The sequence below is a fragment of the Hippocampus zosterae genome, chromosome 4 (assembly GCF_025434085.1).
Source record: "Hippocampus zosterae strain Florida chromosome 4, ASM2543408v3, whole genome shotgun sequence".
NCBI lineage: Eukaryota > Metazoa > Chordata > Actinopteri > Syngnathiformes > Syngnathidae > Hippocampus > Hippocampus zosterae.
The window spans coordinates 18,661,069-18,687,323 of NC_067454.1; the positions used below are offsets into that span (position 1 = coordinate 18,661,069).

Below are 26,255 nucleotides of genomic sequence, written 5' to 3' on the forward strand. Positions count from 1 at the left end.
CTCACTGTGCTCTGCAACTTGAGGTAACTGCGCCACCTGGTGTTGAAATACCTGTCATTACAAGTCCAAACGAAATGAATGCAATTACACCTTAATTGTGCACCAATTTTCGGCTGGCCGGATTAAAAAGACCAACGGGCCGGATCCGGCCCGCGGCCCGTAGTTTACCCACCACTGTCTTAAGGTAACACTACGTTGCTCTACTTGTGGACTATATTGTCTAGTGAAGGCAAAGAGCGGACTCGTACACAGATCTCCTACTAGATATCAAAATGGGATTACAGTACAAGAGAATAAAACGGCATTGGGTGTAGGAAGAAAAACATTTATTTTCTCCGGCATTTAGTCGCGTCGCCAAGAGTAAAAAGTGCATGGAGCGTTCTGAGTGAATTCAAAGTTCCCACGCCGCGTGGAGGACCACCCACCGGCTGCAGGAGCGCGGCGCCCATTAGCTGCTCGCACCTCATTTGCATTAACGTCAGTAAAGGCTGTAGGTCAATCCTTGCGGGTGCTTTTATTGGATGTGCCGCTGTCAAGCAGCGACGAAGAAATGGAAGGGCAAGCGCCAGGCAAGGCAGAGAAAAGACAAGCCTAAAAAAAAACAAAAAACCGAGCTCGATGTTGCGGCTTCATTCTCGCTCGTCTCCGCGCCCTCGCCACCTTTAATCATCCTGCACCGAGAACTTGTCTTCAAATACTGCCTTTTGGGGGTGCGGGTGAGGGGGTGGGGGGCATTCTCCAGAAGGCGGTACGTTCGTCATTTTTACAATTTGACAGCCTCTACATACCTCCTCCTTTTTTTTTTTCCTCCAACGCCACCACCACCGGAATGAGGGAACGCCGAGGAGTCCGGACACACAGCTCCCGGGTTGGGCTCATCCTGAAGCGAGTAGCGGATGCCTGAACGCCGGTTGGCTGCTCCGCGTCCTCCGTCGGCCAATTCTGGAGCTGATACATGGGGAGTTGCGTCGTGCTCCATTGGGAATGCTTTGACCCTCGTGTCCACAAGGACTCCACATGAATGTCGCGCGGTGTGAATATTCCAGCCTGTTGATGAGGAGGAGGATGATGCTGGTCGGCTCGGGCTTGGAGCGAAGCACGGTGACAACGTGTACCTTGACCGTCCTCAGCTGAAGTGGGCCGGCAGATTGTTCCAAAAACCACACAATCTGTTCTGTGTTCGAATTATTATTGAATGGCATCAGAGTGGACAAGGACGACTACCGGTGCAAGATTGCACGGCAGGAATGGATAAAACTGTTGCACGAGGCTGCACTACGTGTGTGCGTTTGTGCGCGTGTGAGTGAGAGTGTGTGCTCAGGCCTACTTAATGACTGAAGTTGAGCACAAAGAAGCAACATGAAAAATGGTGATATGGTACGAGTGACAAGAGGAGCCTTGGGGGATCTGAGCTGTCCAGCTGAACTATAACCCAACTTTCTTTTTCTTTCCACCCGTCAAAGGAGCACTGCTGCTTTGATTAAAGATCGCCAATTAAGTTCATGTGAGGAACAAGAGAGAGGAAATCGGCTTTCCGGTCTCCCTGCGGGCTGTGGGGGGGGGGGGGGGGGGAGAGAAAATTCATTATTCATGTCTCTTTTTGGAGCAATTACAGAACTGGCTTTGTTGTGGCCCAGATGACATATATCTATTTATATATTTAAACTGAGAGGATGGACATTTTGCGTCACTAAAAGAAAACGACAAGTGAGCAAATGACACCCAGGTGGCCCTCAAAGTAAAAAAAACAAAACACTTGCACAAAAACGGACAGAAAAAAAGGCTGAAGTGGGTTGAAGCATGGGCTGTGCTTCAAGTATTCATATCTCTGATAGGGTGGTCTACCACAGTGGAAAAGAGTCTGAGGATTCCCACTCGCCCCAACAGACAAACACTACTCAGCATCAAGGAAATCCTGTCTCGGGACTACCCCTCAAACCCCTGAGCTGCAAGGTGAGGCAACACACCGGCGCGGTTTCTATCAAATGTTTGTTTGATGTTGAAAGGCCACTTTCATTTGATTGCACTTCATTTGAAATCCGTGACCTCATTCACTTCAACTTTACTGTCGAAGAATTTGATCTAGATCGGTAATTCTTAAAACCTTAAATGGTGGAATTTAGTGCAACATTTTTTACAGTGGCTTAAAATATGTAAACTGTATTTTTATCGAGTATGGGGCATTTTTTTAAAGACCAATTCAGTTGTATGTAACTTTTAGGGACAGTACATTTGCATGAATTTCCCTAGAACTTTGTTTTAGAACATTTATTTGAGCCGAATGATTGCTAATTGTTCTCAGCTGCCTGAGTTCTCTTCACTCTGCTTCCAAATTTTAAACTAGACAGATTTGGGTTCTGCTTCACCTTTCCACCGCTTCTCATTAGAAGGCCAAGACTTCTTTTGTTAGGTCATCATACAATTCAAAAATGCCCCCCCCCCTATTTTTTTTTAAATGAAAAACTGACAAAAGCAAGTAGGCCCGAAAAAGGATCGATGCTAGCATACTGTAAAGTGTACTCTATGTTGCATCAACACAAAATTTAACAGTCCCATTTGTCTCTTGGACTATGAATAATTACAGTAAGAGTGGCATAATGAGATGTGCTGCTTGGACGCTTCGAAAAGAGATTTGCTTCCCCATCTCGGGGATGATCAATTTCATTCTCATTTGCATGTTGTGTAAGAGCTCACACATGCACGTTGGTGTGTTTGCTGCGCAGAAGGCTGAGATGAGAAAGATTGATGGATTTGGTTTATGGCACAAATCAAGAAGGGAATCAATGTTGAGTTGTTAAAAGAATATTAGTCTGAGAAGTCTAAGCTGGCTTCGATTCCATTTAAGGCCAAGCGCTCATGCTGTGATGATTGCAATGCACTGTTGAATTGAAAGATAATACAGATGCCAACATTTTAAGAATTCTTGTATTTTTCGTGAAAAAAAACATGCAATAGGTCCAGCTCAACCATCAGTGGTCCACTTTTTATAAGATACTTATTTTCTTTTCATATGATATTTTGCTGTGTTTGGCGCAACCTTGTTACAGATACTCGGGCACCTTAAAAATATTGTTTATATTTTATTTAAGTCAAAACGTAATGTTACTAATGTGCTAAATGCAGTAACAGGAATGCAAGTAAGAGGGTTGCAAATCAATGCTGATATTTTATTATTATTACCATTTTATTTTATTTAAAAAAAAATATTGAGCGTACGTGTTAGCTGTGTTAGATGCCATGGCACGCTGGTTCAGAACCCGAACCCTGATGTGACAAGCAACAAGGTTGCATTTTTTTAAAGTGACTGACTCCATTTTGTAATATGAACATTACAAGAGAAGATTTACCATCTACGTATGGCCAGAGCAATTAGCTTGATGTCATTTCTGCTGAGTCATGTAGCTCTTGTAAACCCAACTTCACGGCACAATTACTTCTTTTAGAAATGTGTGCGTGATAAAACTAAGTCTATTAACAATTAAAAATAAGAATATGATTTAAAATTTTGTCTGTTAGAATTGATGTGTAAATTGGTCATTAAGAGGGACCGTCGAGAGAGAAAAAAAAGCCATTTAGTGTTATCCAAGAGCTATTTGGTCAATGGTATTTGAAAATCACTATTACCACAGATACAGTTACATTTTGTCTTAGGACAAGTAAAACTGGCAGAACAAGTACACGGATTATTACAAATTTCACGAGGTTGGGGCATAGAAAAATGTCCTTTTCTGTCATGGCCGATGTACTGTACATCGAGCTGAAGCACAATCTTGCACATTGTGTGTGTGTGTGTGTGTGTGTGTGCGTGCATGCACACGTGTTTTCTGTATGTACATTTTGTTTAGCAGACCACAGGCTATATTTGAGGGCTCATGTCAAGCTGAATTTTGTGGCTAAATGTCTGCGTAGGATGTAGTGAGAAGGCAGCGTGACAGATGCCCCCACGTCAGGACGGCCACTGTGCCTTTGATTGAATTAGTCTCCTGATTGAGTTAGACTAATGGTACACAAATCTCCTTCAGCTGGAAATGGTTAATCCTAAATCTATAAGGTGTCATCTTTGCTGTCCTCTCTAGATCATGGCAGCGACTGGCGGCGTTCAGTTAGCGTAGAGAAAAGTGTGCTTTCTGTGTTACATTATTGCTAAGCATCTGATGGAGGTCATGTGTCGCTGCTACTTTTGATTTGTTTCTACCGCCAAGAGAGGAGATCAATGAGCGCTATTGATTGTGCTGGAAATTGTGTGCATGCCACTCGTTTAAAGCCCCTTTTAAACGCTAACACACAACTTTCAAGCCCAGGGAGCTGTTTTTTTTATTTTTTTTTTATTTTAAAATTGAACACCAGCAGTTCCAAATCCCAGTAGGTGACGGTAGTAATTAGAGCTGAAACAATTAGTTGATTGATCAACTCTTTGCTGTAGGTGAAATTAATTGGCAGCCTTTTTGAATTTCTTCACATTTCAAACCTTCTTACACTATTTAAATGCTTTTTTTAAACACTTCTACGACCTTCAAATTTGTTAACATCTTTTATCCTATGTTTCTGCATCATTGTAACATTAGAGTATCGAGAAAGAGGTCTCACTCAATATTTGAAGAACATGTGACGTGAATTCAGAGATTTATTCATTTTTTTCCAATTCATTTTCAGCACTTGAAGGCATTTGCTGAAAATGTGCAAATACAGTACTGAGAAGTATGCGCAGTGGATCCCTGCTTAATCGCGTTCAACCCCCATGGTTTCACCGAGTTGCTGATGAATTTTTTTCCCAATTTTCTTTCAGTATTTTTGAACACTAAAACAAAAATTAGGGGCCAGGGAGTTTGAAGGTTTGTATAATATAATATACAATAATGAAGTATGTATTGTACATCCCACCACTGTAAGCAAATTTGCCATTGTCGGGCTGTTGTAACATCAGTGGATGGAGGAATAGGTTTCAGTAAATAACTTAAGCCTCCAGAGCTGTTTTTTCATGGTTTCGTGGTTGTATTCTAGTCAAGAGACGAGGGAGGTAATTTTGGCACTGCTAAAATAACTCACAGTTCTAATGGTTGCCTAGGATTTTTGGCACAGTGCAGTACTTCTCCTGTGGAAATCGGGCTCCCTGACCATGAAAATCCAATTCAGGAAATATTGTAAACTGCGAAATAATCAGTTGTCTTAGTGCAACATTTTGAATGTTGTTTTTTCTCATCCCGACGTGCATGTGTTCCCTGCCTTGTGTCATTGTGGTTGTGAAGATTGCGCACACATTTATCCCTGTTAGGATGATAATTATCCTCTCCAACCACACACAGCTGGTCATAGCCACAGTGAAGTTTAGCCTCTTGCAAAAACACAGTCAAACAAATGCGTGCTGTGTGTTTGGAGCTTGGGTGACCAGGAGACGGCGTGCAGGCGTCTGCAGTGTGAGAAACGTTCAATAGAGCTTTGGGAGCGTGACGTGAGTCTTTGTCAAGGGTATGGTGCCATCTGGGCTGTTCTGAGGATGATAAGGCTCAAGTACAAGGTCCTGAGATAGTGGGCATTTTCTAAATCCAAATAGATATTCACAAGCCTCGGCCAAACATGGCGCCATTTGTCCAGCCTTGACTTTTTCCTTCGGGTTGCCCTCACTCAAGGCGTGGCAAAGGTACTCACATTGTGTACTTGCTGAAGAGTACAGACGATTGAGTTGAGAAGTAGAAGTACTGATTTAAGTCCTGTACTTAAAGGGGTAGTTTGCAGTTTCAAAACCCACCAGATTTGAATGTGGCCTCACTTCAGTAATCCCCGCCCCCAACTCAAAAGCCGTGCCCCTCACTGATCCACAAACATGGCCATTCATAACGGCATGTGATAATGAAAGTGCGTCGTGGTGATAAGTAGTGACAGGGAACACTGTCCAGCTGCAACAAAGCAGCAGCAGCACAAGCAATACGAAGATGGCATCAGTGATGTAAACGAGCCGATGTTACACATGTCTAGAATTTTGCTCGAGTGACTTATTTGGAAGTCTTACTGCAAGACTAAATGTTAGCAGGTTAATTTTTTAAATATTTTCGGATGTACAACCAATTAAAAATCAAAAATGGGTGCTAAACTTACCAGTCAATCAGAATTGTGGCTATTTCCACGTTACTTCTCAGTCTGCCTGAGGTCCTTAACTATGTTGCTTTTTGTCTGGTGGTCCCGTGCTTGGCGCGTCGACCTCACAGTACAGAGGTACAGAGTTCGATTCCAGCGCCGGCCTCCCTGTGTGGAGTTTGCATGTTCTCCGTGGGCCTGCGTGGGTTTTCTTCGGGTAATCCGTTTTCCTCCCACATTCCAAAAACTTGCATTGCAGGGTGATTACTACGACTTTAAATTGTCCCTTGGTGTGAGTGTGTCCATGGATGGTTGTTCGTCCCTGTGTGCCCTGCGATTGGCTGGCAACCGATTCGGGGTGTCCCCCGCCTACTGCCCGAAGACGGCTGGGATAGGCTCCAGGACCCCAGCGACCCTTGTGAAGATAAAGCGGATCGAAAAATGGATGGATGGATAGAATTGCAAACTCCTCATTTAAGTGTAAATAAAAATATGTAGACTGAATTGTACGAAAGGAAAATGAATGGTTAATATCAATTACCGGTACGTACAATACCTGTTTTAATAGCGTGAAACCTGCAAACTAGTTTTTTTTAATTACGCTTACACAACTAGCTTGTACAGAGAAAAAAAATCATTACATGCCGCACGTTAACGTTTAAGAGCTAGCGAGTGACTTTTATGCTCTACAAACAACACATTCCCATGGCTTTGCTGACATTGTGAGCTGACTGAAATGCAAAATTAGCAAATGATGACACCTGAAGATGGAATTTCATCTTAGATGACACATTTTTGAGCCTCTTGAGAAAGGAGTAGAAAGTACAGAAACTATCTGTTTCCAAATCTTGGAAGTACAAGTGAAAAAATAACAATGAAGCACAGATGCATGGAAATTAGAAAAAGCACAGTAATATTTCTACTTTGTTCCTTCCCACCGCTGCCTCGCACAAGCAAATCAAATTTGACTGAATCATGTGCTGTCTGTCCTTATACGCAAATGGCAGAATCACTCACCCATACATACTTTCCACCATGAAATCATCACATTTCTGAAAGTGATAAGACACATTTATCCATACACTTTTTTTAAATCACACACATATTCAGTGCGTGACCAGGTATGCGTGTTGCTTTAGACAAGCTGTAGTTTATCAAAAAGTGATTTGCATGTTTTCCTCACCGTGAAGAGTTTTTGGGTTCACAATGCAACTCAGGCCTGTGTAGAGTTTGACTGTTCTCCCTATGCTTGTTGGATTAATAACCGTTGCGGAATTGTTGATGAATGAGTTGATTATCTGCATGCGCTCAAGGCTGACTGGCCACCAGTCCGACGTTTACCCAGTCTCTCATCCATAGTCAGCTGGGATCAGCTCCAGCTCACCCGCGACCGTAATAACGGTGTCCATCGCAATGGAAAATGGACGGCGTGAGTCCCTAGAAGCGAACTTGTCAAATTGCTGGTGTACTTTATGCTGGTAGATTGTGTAGATAACTGCAGTGAAAGTTACCAGTACCACAATTTAGTCGCTTTTCAAAATATGAGCTCTTATGGTTATTTTTTTAATTAGTATTATTTTGCACTGCAGCTTAAAGCTGGACGATGTGGCTGAAAAATGTATGCATGATTATATATTGATTTTTAAATTTTATAGATTAATTTCTTTGCTATTTAAAACAACAACATGCATGATACTTGGTCTTCTTTATGCAATATGGCTGCTGATACGTCTGTATTTTATTTTTTTAATTATATATTTAAAGAAGAACACATAATATTGAAGCCGCAAAAACTTGAAGTGTGAAGTGGTACGGATCACTGTACTCTGGACACTGAACGTAATCATATAATATAAAAATGATTACGGGACAGAGTGAGCCAAATATTTCCATACAGAGTGAGAGGAGGATTTTGTTTTGCGGTTGGCTCCATGGCAAGGCGTCTCGGACTTGCTGCGGAGCAGGTGGGCGAAAACACCCGCGGTTTCTCCGTTGCTGGAGAATGACTGGAGGAGCATTTCACCTGAACACCGGCACGAGGCTGGGTTTGGTGATTGTGATGGTGGTGGTTGTAATGGAGGTGGAGACTGGGATCTCTCACTGACCGATGCGTCACTCCACTTGACCCACCTCGGTCACTTGCTGGCCTGCAAAAGGAGGAAATGCGGAGCAACATTTTCGGTCCAAGTACCATTCCAATATGGCTTCAGTTCATTGTGCGCATGGCTCACCGTCAGCAACTTGTGTCCGCAATCCATCCCTTGGCTGATTCCATTCAGCGCAATTAAATCAGCGCAGTAAGGTCAGGACAGAAATTGTACATGAGTTGTGTTGTGCAACATGGGGTCACGCAGTTCCTGTATGCACAGTACACAAATATATTTTGTACATGTAAAGAATTATAATTATATTGCCCACAGCATGCAGAATCCCAGGGGAGCGGGGGTCAAGGTTTTTATCCATCCATCCATCATCTACCGCTTATCCGGGGCCGGGTCGCGGGGGCAACAGCTTTAGCAGGGAAGCCCAGACTTCCCTCTCCCTAGCTACTTCTTCCAGGTTTTCCTCCTGATTTATATATTTTATTGACCATTTCATTGAACAAATGTTCATATCGATCGCGTGTCTATCACAATTCAAATTAATATTAAATTATTGCCCAGGCCTTCTGCTGCTCAAGTAAATTGGGGAAAACGCGGATCGCAACGTTCACAATGCTATTTCAGCTTTTTATTGAATGGGACAAATAGTCAAACACACAGATACAAAACGAAAGATCTTGCAAGGAGCATAGAGCAACCGCTAAAGTGCTCTGTGTTGCAAAGTTGTTCTCATGCCACTCCATTAAGTAGCATCCCTGTTGTGTTAAACAAACATCGAGGGGAAGACGCACTTGGGACAATTGCGCTCAGCTTTGCATCTGCAAAGTTGTGAAGAGTAACCGTGTGGATATTTGACTTTAATCCCACTTGAAACATGAAGCATAAAGTGGACATTTGTGGTGATGGTTATGATTCTGACTTGCAGATGGTCCAAATGTAACACATGTAAATGATGTGACATCATCTTTAGGGAAACATCTTAATGATTGACATTAAAAAGTATCCAGCAAGAAATGACACATTTGTTGTTTTCTGAAATTTTCCACTTGGCTGTCTTTCACTTTTGTGTGCGTGTTTGTGTATATACAGAAAACACACGTTTTCTGAATATACATTTTGTTTGCATGCGTGCATATCTGTAGTCTATTGAGAGCCACTGGGTAATTTTATTCCAGGGGAGGGCAAAGGCTTATCACGGTGATGAATTAATCCACTGTGCTCCTCATGTAGGCTGATATTAGTTTTTTTTTTGTTTTTTTGGGGGGGGGTTGTGTTGCTTTCTCTCAATAGGTTGTCAAACATTGTGTTCTTGAGCGATATAAACTATTGTTTCCTTGACACCATTAAGTATAGCATCACTCTAGAAATCCCTCTGAAATTATTCAAAAGAAATGAATAAATAGTTGGTGTAATTTCTATGAAATAATGCTGACTGAATGTTTTCAGAGATGAAGTAGGAACGCTACAGTTGTATGCTTCATGTATTATAAAATCATTTTTTCTTCATATGCATGTAGTTGTAATTGGCATTTTCATACTGTTACATGTTCATGTTTTTACATCTATAAATGTTCACACTGTAATATACAGCGTAGTTGGCGGCCATTTTATTGGAAATGGTTGCAAGCTGCAGCTGTAACAAAGCGCTTAACAAAACGGTGAACATAAATCTATATAAATATACTGCACTTTGGATGAAACGTTTTGCCCGAAAGTATACATTATTCTACATTTTGGGAGTACCATACAGCTCGAAGCAAGCACGCGTCATGCATCTTTGCCTGCACAGTTTGCCTGCGAATGAGTTTTTAAAAAATTGTTTATTCCAAAGGATGTCATTCGATTGTCTCCCCTTTCGAACCTTCACGTGAGAACAGGTGCTAAGGAATTCTTTAGAAAGAGCGCTTTTAATGAGGTTTATGAGGTTTTTTTATGTTTAAATGAATCAAATTAAGCCCCAGTCTTTGTTTAACACACACCTCCAATCCCAAACAGAGTCTGAAAAAGCTTACATGCCATCAGTCAGGCCACCGCCCAAGTTTGCTGGTAAAAACCTGGTAAAAAAATCTTTTTTTTTTCATTTTACACAGCAGATCTTAAGGCCACATTCTCTCTCTCAGAGGTTATCTCTGATTTACAGTATCAATGAATTTGGAGGGATATATCCGGTCTATCTCTGCCAACCGTACACTGCTGTCACATTGGCAGAGTGACAGCCCTGATTTGGATCTGAATGTATCCCATTCCTTGATTTTTCTTTTTCCTCCTCCTTACACTCCCATGATGCATATGCAAAGGAAGCCACATGGGAGAGAAAAACTGAAATTGGGTCACTCGAACCACAAAGTCTAAATCCAGCCTGAAATGTGAAATCTCTGCCTCTCTACTGAACCATTTCCATCAGGTCAAACTATTACTTGAGGAAGGACTTTAGTGGCTCATTGTGTTTTATTTTAAACATTATCGTCAACTGCAGTTTGACTCTATCCTCCCTTCCTGTCCGCTAGCCGGCTACTGGCCATGCCATTTATCATTCATGGCACATCAGCTGAATGAGTCTTAGGAAATAAGTTGGCTTAGTTATGGCGCATGACGATCAGTGACTGCTGACATTGTCACTGAAAGCGATGTACTCAAAGGCAACCTGTTGACGCTGAGAATAAAGAACGTAGAAGTGCATTTTATGATTTATTTATTTATTTTTGTAATAATCTTGTATGTTATTGATGTACTAAGACAGCGGTGTCAAACTCATTTTTTGTCATGGGCCGCTTTGGGGTTATATCTTCCCTCGGTGGGCCGGTATGAAGGTGAAATTCAATTTCACTTGTACAACTCAACTATATTTACAGAGCACCGTTTTAAACAACCATCGCTGTACACAAAGTGCTGTACATGGAGTAAATATCGCAAATACAATGATGAAACAATATATTAATAATAACAAATTGGTGAAGTTTTGAAATCAGTCAAATAAACTATAATAGTTTGTTCAATTATTGTTTGAGTGAATGTTAACTGAGTAACAAAATGATCACAAAATCTTGACATTATTTGTTATACATAACAATTTGACATTTCTGTACCAATTTTAGCAAGGATCATGTAAGTTGAGGCGCATGAATTGCTTTCGCAGGCCACATAAAATGATGTGGCGGGCCGGATCTGGCCCCCGGGCCTTGACTTTGACATCTGTGTACTAAGACTTAAGCTGATTGTGGGAGCGCAATATAATACAATGGTGCCTTGAGATACGTGGACCCATCTTATGTAGTGTTTGAGATACAAGCCACCGTTTGCGATACATGTGCTGTATGGCGACTGTGAACTCAATAAAGTAGAACTGCTGGGTGTTTCATAAAACCTCTTTTGATTGAAAGGTGAAATCTTCTCCTGCGGCGGTTTTGTCAGGCGAATGTTGTCACAATCAATGTTTTTACTTTTTGCGTAAAACGTGGTTTGCACCGATTTCATTGTAGTTTACTGATAATGCCGTTCAATGGAAAGGAGAAGCCCCATTGATAAGAATGGATGATATAAAGACTCAGACAACTGACACCCAGTGATTTGCTTGTTCGCGTTTGGCAAGAAATGGAATACCGTTTTGACAAATGCCATGTAGCCCAAAGGTTCGCATATTGAACATTTGTGAAAAATGTAACGCATGTATTTCTTGGATTTTTCTGTTAAAATTTTTGCTACAAAAACCTCAAGACCAATAGCCTTCAGGAAATATAAGTTGTGTTTTCATATATTTAATGATCTACGAGTATAAGATAAGAAGATAAGATAAGAAAACCTTTATTTGTCTCACAATGGAGAAATTCACATTAAAGGTACGTTTGTAAGGTAACGTAAAGTTACACAGACTTATGAGACTCGGAAGCTACATAAGAAGGAACCTTTGAAGGACCCAGCCCGCGAATGGTCCTTCGGAGGACACAATTTACGGATTTGGACACAGCTGTGTTTTGAATTGAATTGAAATTCTTAAGCAACGCAGCATTTACAATCGTATTTTCTTTATTTTTTTGCAAAGAACGATGGTTTGGACCGTAATGATGACATCAGAAAGTGGTTGAGATATTATTGTGAACCCCACTGGTGTTTTAGGCAGGACATACTCCACTGCAATATGATTGGTTGCTGGAAAGAGGCAAGGATTGCCTAGAACTTGGATTCATAACAACATACAGTATTTCCGTCTGTCTGTTTTATATTGCCCTCAGGTGGCCAAGGCAGGCACACCCAAAAGAGCAGCATTTAATTTACACAGTGTGACAGAAACTGTTTAATTCATTCATTCATTAATCTTCCGAACCGCTTTATCCTCACAAGGGTCACGGGTGTGCTGAATCCTATCCCAGTTGTCTTCGGGCAGTAGGCAGGGGACATCTTGAACCGGTTACCAGCCAATCGCAGGGCACACAGAGACTCCCACCGAGGGACAATTTGGTGTGATCAATCAGCCGGCCACGCATGTTTTTGGAAGATGGGAGGAAACCGGAGTACCCGTAGAAAACCCACGCAGGTCCGGGTAGAACATTCAAAATCCACACAGGGAGGCCGGAGCTGGAATTGAACCCGGTACCTCTGCACTGTGAAGTTGACGTGCTAACCACTGGACTACCAGGCCGCCCCGCTTAATTCTTTTTCATTACCGGTAATTTAATTATGTCAGGACTGTATGTTTTCATAAAGTACAAAAATGTGGCGTGAGAATTTTTTTCCACGTTGAATTCAACAGCAGCTTTTGGTGGTGGGGGTGGGTGAGGGGGTGCTTGAACGGATGAGTGGGGTTTCCATTAATTTCAACAGAAATAGATGGTTGGAGTTCAGACCGTGGTGACAGAACAAATTGTATCTCAAGGCATCTTTGTGCATTCTTTTTAGAGCCTTTCCAAGAGAGACAGAATGGTTCTTCCTTCTAAGAATGTTCTTTTATGGCACGTTAGCCCAAGTGAGACTAACTTTTACCAAGAAGGCCACACTTATCGCCTCGAAAACGGTTTGTTTGCGTCATAAATTCAGTATGTGATAGCTTTGCTAGATTTGGAAACCTTCATCAAAGCTCTACATGCCTACTGTGAGGTTAGATTATGTGAAAAGAAGACTTGGCTCATTTCAAAGTTGCGTTTTTTTATATTGTGAGAATTGCCTTTCATGAATACTTCCGGTATTTATTCCAGACAAAGACCCTTTGTGACACCTTTGCAATGAAGGTGTGTCTGACGTGGCAGCCAGGTATGATCAAGGACAATTTCAAACATTGCATTTCTTGTCAACTCAGATGACCTAAGTTTTAAGAGACTGCACCAATGAGTCATGATGCAGCACATTAGGAGGGGCCATTCATGCCAGTCAAAGAAAATCTAAACAAAGATGCTCAACCATAATGAATAAGTGAATAGAATAGTAATTGAAGACTTCCTCCTGGTACTTTGATGTGTTCATGCAAAGAAAATAGCGTTGTACTGTTTTTTTCCCAGTATGCTGTAAACTCATCAAAACCAGAGTACAGTCAGCCAATGCTGTACTGCAGTTCTTTTGCTACCCGATACATCACAGAAAATCTTTTTTTGGTACGGAGTTATACATTTCGAGGTGTGCGCCCTCGGTGTAGTGCCACATTGTGCCGCTGCATGCTAGACAGGACTGACGTCGACAAGAATACATGCAGATGCAACGTATGCATCACAGATATTTAATGTTGCACCAAAACACTTCACTTTTGTTTGTTTGTTTGTTTCATATGAATGGACCTAGTAATTGGGACAGGGAAGTCATGTGCTCGAGCGCAGCTAAGATGCCTCAAGGTTGTTGAGTGGTTTTGAAAAGTACAGCACGTACAGAACATGCCATCTCTGTTGCTTCAAAGTCCCAGTTCATCTGAGATTGATCACTCGGGGATTGTGACAGTATGTCAGTGTCTCCGTTGGTGGGTTAAGTGCGTTTTCAGTCTTGACATGAGGGGAGCATGTGTAACACATTGCTTAAGCAACATGAATGCAATCCTCATGCTGGAGCGCTTTTTCTATTTGTATTATTTACCTAATCACATGTCTCCAGCAGTGTTTTCATATGGAGTAAGGAGAGGCTGCATACCGGTAAAACTACAATCATCTCCTATATCGTCTGATGAAAATATACAGACTATATGCCGTTGCTAGAAAAACTTGTGAAACCTGCATAACTGTTTAATTGGTTCTAAAATGTGATCTGATATTCATCTAACTCCCAGCAAAACGGACTTCTTAAGGAATACCGCACAAACACTCATACGTTTCAATTTTTTACATAGCACAATGTCTTAGCACATGGAAATGTCACAGTGGTATCTCAATTAGTGCTAGGTCAAGACTGGTCGACTCCAGAATGCATATTTTCTTCTCTTTAAGCCATTAATTAGATTTACTTCTTCCATTTGGGTCATTGTCATGTTGCAACACCCATTTTCCATCTAAATTCCTATTAGTGGATATATGGCCTTAAACTCTTTCAAAATTTATTTTGGAAATGTGGGAGTTTGCGTCCTGGCCCTGAGCTAGCAACACAGTCTCAAAACCTGATGCCTACGCCACTGTACTTCACATTTGGCATAACCACTACAGGTACTGTGCCTTGAGATACAGTTGTCCCAACCCCAAATTCCGAACTTTACGGGCCGTTGATCGTCCGATTAGTTATATATGTGTGTGTGTGTGTGCGTGTGCGTGAGAGAAAGCGTGCGTGCAGTGTGTGCGTGCGTCCATCTATCCATTTTCTGATCCGTTTATCCTCACAAAGGTTGCGGGGTGTGCTGGAGTCTGTCCCACCTGTCTTCGGGCAGTAGGCGGGAGACACCCTGAATTGGTTGTTAGCCAATCACAGGGCACACATCGACGTAAAACCATCTGCGCTCACACAAACCTAGGGACAATTTAGAATGTTCCATTAACCTGCCATGCATGTTTTTGGAATGTGGGAGGAAACCAGAGTACGGTACCCAGAGAAAACCCACGCAGGCACGGGGAGAACATGCAAACTCCACACAGGAAGGCTGGAATCGAACCCTGCACTTCTGCACTATGAGGCTCGACGCGCTAACCAGTCGACCACTGGGCCGCGTGTGTGTGTGTGTGTGTGTGTGTGTGTGTGTGTGTGTGTGTGTGTGTGTAAAAAATACTTGAATAGCCTCTGCTACCTCAATGCTAGCATACAATGGGAAACTCAATAGATATATGGGCTAATACTTTGCAGTTATGGTGGCAGCATTGCCCACACTTTAAACATATGCGAACAAAAACTGCACAGAAAGATGTAGACAGACCATATAATAATACGCACAGGCATGTGCTCTTTATCCTCTGCAAAGAACAACCAATATTACTGCCATACCGAGAAGCTGAGAATGGAGTTGAGTCTTCAGCAGCACTATGTGTATTGTGACAGAAATAGTTTAATTATTTTAAAATTGTTTTAAATTTCCATTGCAGTATGTTTTTTTTATTTAATGATGTATTTCATTTTGCAGTGCTATTTTTTTCTTCATTAAAATAACTTTCACAATTCTAGATCTTTTTTGAGAGGCTGGAACAGACTAATGGGTCATGTTTTTTTTTAGATATGAGTGTTTTAAGTTACAAGCAAAGTGACGGATCGAATTAAACTCATTTCTCAAGGCACAGTTGTAAAAAACGCACAAAAGTTGAGGTCATGACTAAATGCCTTCATGGAGCCCCAAAGCACTAAGGAAAGCTTTGTACAACACAGCACTTTATCTTGGATGACACTTTCCTTGGCAAGATTTTCAAAGTTCCACACGTTTAGATTTAGTTTTTTCATCATGAATCCAATGGACATTTATTAATAAAATTGGCAGTTGATCTGAGGCAAATTTGCCGTGGAAAAACTCCAGAGGACTCAACTTCATTTTTACAGCCTTTCTCCACTTAAATAGGAACTAAGCAGAAAAGAATGTCAGTCACTGGATCTGCAGTGCATCCGGAAAGTATTCACATCCTTTTGCTTTTTCCACATTTTATGTTGCAGCCTCACCCCTAAAATGGAAGAAATTCATTTTTCCCCTTCAAATTTCGACACACAACACCCCGTAATGACAAAGTGTAGAAAGTCCTTTGCAAATGAATCAACAATGCCAAAAACAACACAGACTTTGGGCAATACTTTATTGATGCACCTTTGGCAGTAATTACAACTTCTAGTCTTTATGAATATGATGCCAGAAGCTTGGCCCACCTATCTTTGGGCAGTTTTGCCCATTCCTCTTTACAGCACCTCTCCTGCTCCTTCAGGTTGGATGGGGAGTGTCGGTGGACATCCATTTTCAGATCGCTCCAGTCTTGAGATGTTTGATCGGATTCAAGTCGGGCTCTAGCTGGACCACTCAGGGACACTCTCATAGTTGTCCTGAAGCCACACCTTCATTGTTTTGGCTGTGTGCTTGGGGTCTGTGTCCCGCTGGAAAGTAAACTTTCAGCCCAGTCTGATGCCCGGAACACTCCAGACTCTCACTTGAGGCCTGACTCAACCCATTTTTTGTCGTCTTGGACTTGACTCAGACTTGGCCATTGGGCTCGTAAAATATTCTTATCATCTCGACTATGTTTTTATTCATCAAAATGAGCGTTGTCCTTTAAAAGGGACTTGAGCTAGTTTTTTAGATCATCATCAAAATCAAAGCAGGCGGTTGTGTCATAGCAGCCAACAGCGGTTTTATACAATTTGGCTTTACCAACCATCGAGAACTGGCATCAGTCAGCCACAACGTCTTCAAAATGAAAAAAGAAAAAACAAAACAAAACATGAAGCTGCAAATTTTTTAAGAAGACAATTACGGAGGGTGGCACAGTGATTGACTGCTAAGCTCATCTGCCTCACAGTGCAAAGGTGCGGGTTTCAATTCCTATGTGGAGTTTGCAAGTACCCGTGCCTGCGTCGGTTTTCTCCAGGTAATCCAGTTTCCTCCCATACTCCAAAAACATGCATGGTATCTTAATGGAGCACTCTAAATTGTCCCTCGGTGTGACTGTAATTGTGAATGGTCTTTGTGTGTCCTGCGATTGGCTGGCAACCAGTTCAGGGTGCACCCCGCCTACTGTCTGATGGTGGCTGGGATAGGCTCCAGCATCCCCGTTGTGAGGATAAAATTGTTTGGATAATGAATGAATGGATGGACGGATGGAAAATTTCAGACACATACGTCAACACATAGAACTTTGTTCGATACTTGCAGTGTAATAACAAAAAGAGGCCATTTTTTCTGCACACACAATTAATGCAAAGGTTCCCATGCCATCTAAGAAGAGTGTTGAGCATGATGAAATTCCTCAAATTTTGTGTTTGTAAAAATAGTATTTTTCTAGTCTTAAGTTTGACTTTTGCCATGATCTGGACATGGACTTGGACTCGGCCCTTGTGTACTAGAACTTAACTTGGACTTGGACCTTTGTGACTGGAACTTGACTTACACTCAATAAAAGTGGACTTGACAACATCCTTGGTCCTTTTCCAAATCATGTCCAATCAACTGAATTCACCACAGGTAGACTACAATTAATTACAATTACAATTAATTAATTACAACCTCTCAAGGATGATCGGTGGAAACATCATGCACCTGTCTAAATTTTGAGCGTGGTGGTAAAGGCTGCAAATATTTATGTACAGCACATGTGATTTCTCTGTTTTGTTTTGTTTTTAAATACATTTGTAAAAAAATGTCCCCCAAACCTTTTTCATGTTGACACTATGGGGTGTTGTGTAGAATTTTCTTTTTTTTTTTTGAAAGAGCCTTGAGCGTAAAATGTAAATACTTTCTCAGGCTTGTCTAAAGCTGACAGTGGGTGTCTCCTTGCTTATGTGAATGGCTATGGCTACGGTCAGAGGAAGCCAAAGTATTAACGTTGTGTACTTACAGTGAGTAGAATTACAGATACTTGTCGGAAAAAAAAAGATCTTATTAAGAAATTGTATGTGAATGCAATGAGCTGATCAGATACGTCAGTACAAGCACAGACAAAGTCACCGGTGCCATCTTTCAGCCGTAGCAATCCTCACCGTAGGGGAGTCTGCAATCAGATGATGTCATTGTGTAGTGAGAGTGTCCGTGTGGGGACTGGAAGGACAGGGGAGGGTAGGTGGGTCAGGGATGTGGACGCCTCACACAAACACCGGACTTCGGTGTGGGAGACTGCTGTTCATTTCCTGTTTGAAAGTCCCCAGCAAGACAGTGTTGTAAAAGCCGTCATTGTTCCCGAACCTTTGCAAAAGGGTTGATTTTGTATTTCTGTGTTCAAATTGTGTTTTTTTTAATAATGGCTCATTAGCATCTTTTTCGGAACAGCGTACAGTGACTGAGGCAAGTATGCCATTAGGCTACATTAGTTTGATTTGTCGGCAGAAAGCATGTTTGTGGGATTTTAATGTGGCACACAGCATCTGTCTTGGACTTTGAGTTGCCACAAATGAGAATGTCGCAATCAGAGTTGCCGAATCACATGATCGGCACATCCAGCATTTGCATTGAATTGTAAATTGCACATTAGCAGGCACACCGTACGCGTATGATGCCACATCTCAATCGTTGGCTACTTTAAGACAGCAGATCAGTGGAAACTATGCATCTGCAGGTGTTTTTTGAAAACTAATGGCATGCTTGAAGGAAAGCGTAGCAATGAATCATTTGTTTCAAACAATCCTTAATGCTACAATTATGATGAAACCCACATTTTTATTGTACCTTTGTCCCAAAAACAACCAACCAATGAGAACGAGCAAGACAAAAAAAAACTTGGCAAAACTAAAACAGCATCTCCCCATTCATTCCATTGTCTTCTTTCAGCTTTGTTGTTTGACAAAACAAATGAAAGAAAACCACCTCACAAATAGCTCCATGTACTTGTTACCTTGTTTTCTTTGAGTTTTGGTTTTTCTACCAATTCACATGATCCTTCCCGGTGTTTGAACACAATTTGCATAGCTAAATACTGTTTGGCAAATATTCAGCAAAGGCGTGTTGTGTTGCTTGTTTTACTTTACTTTCCCATTCAATTCATCTATTTCAGCATCTTTCCAGCAAGATTGTTTACAGCTATACTCGAATGTAATCTTTTGTACGGCACTGTCAATACACGTTATTTATATTGTTTAACTTCAGATGGTCGGAAAAGTCTCACTGAATTTACGGAAAGTATTTCAATTAGGCTGATGCAGATTCTGGCAATTGGCAGAAAAATATTCCAGTCACGGATTAATTAGCTGATTAATATCGGAAATAAAATAACCCGCCCATAGTAACAAAGATATGAATTGCATGCAGCACATTGGACTGAATCTGAATATTTTATTTTTTCACAAAAGAATACTATCAAGCAAGCATCAGCCAATTTGAAAAAATGCTCATTTCAATACAGACTCATTTTGTATTTTTGTTGTACTGCATGTTTGCAATAAATATTCAATATTTCACTTGGAGGATTGCGTCACTGATTTTGGCTTGTAACACAAACCAAAAACTGACCAAACCGCAGCTTGTGACTTGAAAAACTCGTCAAGGTACTGTAGTATGACTTGCAAGAAATCTAGTCAGGATAACGCTTAAATTTATTTTCAACAACAATTTTTAAAGGTGCCAATTAGGCGCTAATCTATCATTTTGTCAAATCATGGTTTAACAAATTTCCCCAGTGTGGGACAAATAAAGGTTATCTGATCTTATCTTTACTCGCGCATTCTTATAGAATTCCTCTGATTCCCGTGGTAAGTTTCTAACTCCATTTTTTATTATTATTATTATTATTTTTTCCAACTCTTATAATCCAATTATTGTTAAATTGTTGGTGGAGTGACCACTATTGGGACGTGAGAATCAATGAATTAAATGTTATGTGTGATGAGGCTTGAACTTTTTTTAGTCCCGCACCAATCCATGGACTGTGTGGATTTATCGTGTCGTTTGATGACCCAGTAAAGGGGCGGCAGTCAAACCTTTATTAAAATATTGGAAAAATATAATGACTAAGGTTTTTAGTACCTTACTGTATGTGTCCCTTATTCCATGCTTTTAAAATTTAGGGGTGCACATGAATTCATCACAAATTGACTTGCAAATTAAATATTCCGATTTTCACTCATGTTCACTAGATTACTGATCAATGAGCAGAAGTGTGGAGCAGAAATTTGTCAGGAGAAAAAAACAAACAAACAGCAGATTTGCTCTTCACACATGAGCAAGGCCAAAATGGCACCAATTAGAGACAGTCTTAAACCCTGCAACTGATTGTTAAACGGAAAGGTTCTCACTAATGTGCAACATTTGCTTATATGAAAAAAATAATAATAATTACACTTTAGAAGGATCTTGGGCCTCATTTTTCAAATTTTCACTTTCACCCCAGATGATGGTAATGGTAATTTAAAACGGAAGCTATTTTTACAGCTCTTATATGTTATTTTAGTTTGAAATGCTTGCATGCACTGAAAATGTCAAATTTAGTGATCTGTCAGTGTTCGTAAATCAAAACATACTTTGGGTCAAATTTGATTCGAACTTCGATTTTCACTGAACTGATAGCGCAAGAATGGGTCTTTTGAATTTTTTTTTTTATTCTTCCCAAAACGCTGATTAACTTTTCAGCACAACACATTAGCATTTAATCTTCAAGAGCGGTTTGTTTACAATGATTTATTTAGCTACAATCTTTTATGTAACTCGGAGTACATTTTACTTGGATTTTAATTTCATGTCGGTCATGGTAGTGGTAATTGCTAATTGTAAAATAACTTCTTATTTTTTTTAAGCGGACTTGGTGTGAACAAAAATTAAATAACCGCTGCTGTAACGGCTACATAACGGATGTGTAATTTTTCTGTGTGAATTGGCAGAGCTTTTCTCCGTCACTTGACTGACACAACGTGTCTGCGTGTGCATCCCTGGGTGTGAGGATGTCACGTGTGTTTGTGTGCCAAGATCCGAGCCGGCACCGCCGCTCATGTCACTCACTGATCCCTCATGCAATGGTGACATCAGTGCCCCTGTTTTAGCAGTGAACAAGAGGGGGGGGGGGGGGGGTCCAGAGATTATATAATGCTTTTTCTTGCTCAGCCCTCTTCTGATATTGTCAAAAGCAACCAAGTTGGAGAGGTGGAGCCACGTAAAGTTGCACATAGAGGGGGGGCTGGCGTGACCAAAGTGGGCGTATTGTTAATGCTAACCCCATCCTCAGCCCGCAGTGCCAGGGGAGGTAATAAAGACAGTTGGATATGACTCTGGCAACACAATCAAAGTCAGTGAAGAATTCTCTTTTTTTTAAGCTTGCAGTCTTGATGACATGGTGGACAGGAGGAGGAGCCTGCTGCAATGGAAAGGTTCCTGGTAAGATTACAGTAAAGTCTTGTCACTGGGTCGGCCAGCGCCCCACTTAGACATTGTCAAGCTTCTTTACCTTGTACTTTGGCGTTATTGACCTTTGACCTTAAATAGAATGCGAGGAAGGAGAAAGCTGATTGCAGGCGCCCGTGTAGCGAGTGGTCTGTGATTCACAAAATCCATTGACGCTTTCCTGCAGTCTCGAGGTGGAGAAGAACAAATTTAGCATGTATTGCTTCATTAGCAATACATGCTAAATTTGGGTTTTGAGAGGGAACACTTGAAAGTTGTGCTTTGTTTTTCCAGAAAAATGTGCTCTGTTGTGAAGAGAAAGAAATGCAAAGTGGAGCCGTCCATAAAATTGGACTCTGGTGATGCTGTGGGCAGATTTACTGTAGAAGAGGAGGTTTTAGTAAGGGGCTGCTCCCGAGCCCTGCATGGCTTAGGCTTGTCCAGGTCTTACAGGGATTTCACAGTAATCTGGATAAGGACGGAAATACCTTGAAGGTGAACATTGGAGAAAGTGTTCTGCTTCTTGTGCATCTGTTTTCTGTTCAGCTAACAACGCAGATTCTGCAAGTGAATCCTCATATTTGCTTTTAAGTCCCTGTAAATAGCACCGTGACTAGTGGTCACCATCTTTGTTGAATTTTCTAAAAAAAAATAAAAATGGAATGAACACTTCAAATGACTCTAAAATCCTTCATGACAAATACATTTCTGAAAAGCAATTGATTACTAAAGTAAATCTACTACGCACACTGTTTGTCTCAAAAAGGTTTAATTTGTTTTTAGAGTAAATGGCATGTAAATAAATTGCTGTATTAAATGTCATGGTAGAAAAAACAAAAAGGCGCTGGAGATATGTTGTAAAATAGTTAGGTTGTAAAATAGTTAGGTGAGTGTGAATGGTTGTTCGTCTCTGTGTGCCCTGCGATTGGCTGGCAACCGATTCAGGGTGTCCCCCGCCTACTGCCCGGAGACAGCTGGGATAGGCTCCAGCAACCCCCGCCACCCTAGTGAGGATCAAGCGGTTAGGAAGATGAATGAATGAATGTTTTACATGAAGGTTTGAAAGAATTTGTTTCGACGAAAAAGCAGACAAAAATCCTTGCCAAAAGGCCATTCAAAAAAGACAAAAAATACCCCCCCAAAAAACATTTCTCCTCATCCGATTTTTCAAAATTCTTCATGACTTGTACTCTGGTTGAAGCGGCCATTCCTAACAGACTCAGAATTGACAGACAGTCATTTTTGGAAAATCTTTCACGTTGTTACTGTGAAGTGAATTCTGAAATGTCTGAAGATTGACTTTTAAAGACGTGCAAATACTGGGGACTTCGTTCTGAATTGTATAGTTTTAGCGTCACTGTTTTGCAGTTTTCCTGTTTTTATTTAAATTCCCAAGTGAGGATGTGATGCTGCAGTTGAGACCACCAATTAAGAGCAAGCCCACAAGTGGACGCCCTTTATTCGTGTGTTGGAAAGCACAGCGATGACCCGATGGGAGATGGGAGACCCAACATAGGCTTTCACTGAATACATTTTCTCAGCTCAAACATGTTGGGATGTGGAGGCCTAAAATGCTTGACAGTCTGGCATTCAGTTTTCAGTGGGGTGTGGTTTCACATATTTAGCAGACACGCTCACAGCATTGTAGAATGCAGACAAGGGCTTGATTTTTCATGATTTTTAAAAAAAGCTTTATTCTACATACTTTGGTGTTTTAGTTTAGGGTTTTTTTGTTTTTTAACATTTCAAATTTGGCAGGGTTGTGAACAACAACAATCTTCTCCATGCTTTGTCAAATTTAGAAGACCTGTTTATTTTCACTTTAAAAGGATTTTAAAGCATTTATTGTCGCCTACTTTGTATTTGTAGTCAGTCTTGTTTGTAAACTTTTTGGGGCTTTCCAAATTATATGAATTACATTCAACGGTCATCTGATTTAATTTTTCAAGGAAATTGCATTACAGATATTTGAACAATGTAAGCACGGAATGGCGGTTTTATATTGGTTTGTCAGTTTTTCAAATCTTTCCAAAACTTGATTGAACTCGATTGTCCTGGCAGCCTGGCAACAATTATTGCAGTGACAAATTTTCTCACCAACACCAGTACCTGCAGGACATGGTTGTTGAATTAAAGCCAATAGCACAGACGAGTTGGGACAACCAAATTGCAGTCATGTGTGTGACCCCATTAATGCTTCATTATTCACTTGAAAGCACCCTAAAATTCCTCCTCACTTGTACTCAAATGCAGAAAGCGTGCATGCTTTTGTGTTCCATGTTCATGGAGTGTCTGTGGCGCTTCTCATGTCCCTGTAGGCTAGGTGGGGGTGGGGAGGCTCTGATCACAGTCTCTGAGCCCCCAATACTCGGCCCATATCCCGGGCCTCAGCCGCTCACATACACACTGGCGCCACTACGGGCACAGGGTTTTCAGGCTGGCTTATAGACAGGATCACATGCCCAGGGCGAACTTTAATGTCACGCACAATGTATACAAGAGGCAGTCACACTGCTTAGATTACACCACAAACACTGTGCGCAGACTCTTGCACTCAGGATAACCACATGCAGGTGCTTGACATTTTTCTTGTTGTTTATTCGGTCAGATCATCAGTCTGTAATCTAAATTGCTGACATTTTCAGAGTTGTAAATTTTCCGTGTGCGTGTGTATATATAGTGCATGTGTACATGGTACAACATGCGTTCATGTGCAAATTATAATGTCCAAATTTTCATGAGCTTTCATGCATGTTTCCGCTCTCAATGGAGCTACTTTTTTTTCTGTTGAAATAGGCATCACGCAGTGGTCATTTCTCAGGCCCGACTAAATACAGCAACAATTCATAATTTATTATTTTTTTTAAAACATTCATGTGATGAGTTCAATTCAATTATACCAATATTTTTTGATAATTTTCATTGCAATGAGTCCTTTACAAAGCAAGGACATCTTTTCTTACTTTTAACTCCATGATGGCGGGAAAATATGTCTACACCACCACAAACTTACAACTGCAATAAATTTAAAGTTCCTGAAATTTCCCGAAACGTTCCCAACCTATTGCAACCGCACTAATCGGACAGTTGTGTGATCTGAAGCTATTCACAGAGAGGAAACGTTGCCAATTTTCTACAAGCTTGTATTTTAAAGCTTCAGATGTCAGTCAAGGTCATTCAGATTTGAAGTCCAGGCCAAGTTCAGTCTTCTGTGCGAGTGTGTTTATCTTCATGTATGCTTGAAATGGGCCGCTATCTGGTGAGGGCAGAGCGATGTCACCAAACACAGAATAAAGGTCATTGCTGGCTCTGCCCAAAATACACGCTATGTGTATGTAAACATGTCTGCTTTTGTGTGACTGCTTAGCTGTTGCCATACTGGGAACAGACAATCATGCCACTGCAAAACAGTCGCACTTTAATACATATACTACTGTTTAAAATTTGGGGGGTCACTGAGCTTATTGCATGTTTTCTGTAAAAACACAATGTACAAAAATGTGTTTGTTTTTTTTTAAACCACATTAACAATGTCAAGAGACCTGATTAATTTAATGCTATCTTCATTGAAACAAACAAATGTCTCAAAAAAAAAAATCCTTAGGTGACCCTAGAACTTTTTGCGGTGGTGTTTTATAAACATCCATCCATCCATTTTCCGAACCGCTTGATCCTCACTAGGGTCGCGGGGGGCGGTGGAGCCCATCCCAGCTGACTTCGGTCAGTAGGCGGGGGACACCCTGAATCGGTTGCCAGCCAATCGCAGGACACACAGAGACAAACAACCATCCACACTCACATTCACACCAAGGGACAATTTTAGAGTGTTCAATCAGCCTGCCACACATGTTTTTGGAATGTGGGAGGAAACCGGAGTACCCGGAGAAAACCCACGCAGGCCCGGGAGAACATGCAAACTCCACACAGGGAGGCCGGAGCTGGAATTGAACCCGGTACCTCTGCACTGTTAAGTCGACGTGCTAACCACTGGACTACCGGGCTGCCTGTTTTATAAACAGTAGACATTAAAAAAAAAAAAAAGTTGACACATAACCATTTAAACTCCTGGTTATTGTAATATTAAAACATTGAGACCAGGGTAATTAATTTAAAAAATGTTCCCACTATTACAGCTCAGTTGGAAAAAGAAAAATAATAAATATTAATTTCAAAGAGCGGAAGTAAAAATAAACAATTGAGATGATGTGGTTGCACAAGTGTGCCCACCCTCTAATAACTGATGTGACTGTGTTCAGTATCACATTCAAATATATGTTAATGTGCTGCTGGTTAGCCACAAATAAAGTTCAGCTGTTCTTATGGCTTTTCGTGACTTTTTTTTTCTTCCCTAGCATATGCCTGACGGTTTTGGTCTAAAACGGACTTGTAGTTCGAGCTATCGTGGGTGGATCTTTAACACGATAAGCGGGGTTTCATTTTTGTACTGTAACAAACCATTTCAATGGGCTTGTTGTTCTGCTCTTCTACAGTCAAGCAGCGTTGGTAAGAGGGGTAGACATAAAAACACAAAGCAAAAAAAAACAAAGATTCCAAGGACTAAGTGAGCCACAGTGACCTAGTTTCCCCTCAGCCAGGCCTGTGACTCACCTCAAGTCTTCTGCCTGGCTGCATGGAGGTCGCCATGTAAACGACGTCCATTGTTGCCCTCAAACTGAATATGCCAAAGTTGTTAGATGCAA

At 41.1% G+C, this 26,255-nt stretch overlaps 1 protein-coding gene across 2 annotated transcripts in view; it reads left to right on the plus strand.

Annotated features, from left to right (window-relative positions):
• Positions 1 to 447: 447 nt before the first annotated feature.
• Positions 448 to 26,255, plus strand: part of pde8a (phosphodiesterase 8A) — a 63,973-nt gene continuing 38,165 nt past the window's right edge. Inside the window, exons 1-2 of one of the 2 annotated variants that reach the window (XM_052064447.1) lie at positions 1,804 to 1,953; positions 21,489 to 21,549. In XM_052064447.1, the coding sequence (XP_051920407.1) occupies positions 21,535 to 21,549 (15 nt within the window). In that variant the 5' untranslated portion in view covers positions 1,804 to 1,953; positions 21,489 to 21,534. Of the gene's footprint in view, positions 1,954 to 21,488; positions 21,550 to 26,255 lie in introns of both variants that reach the window. The other variant, XM_052064446.1, reaches the window with a different exon arrangement.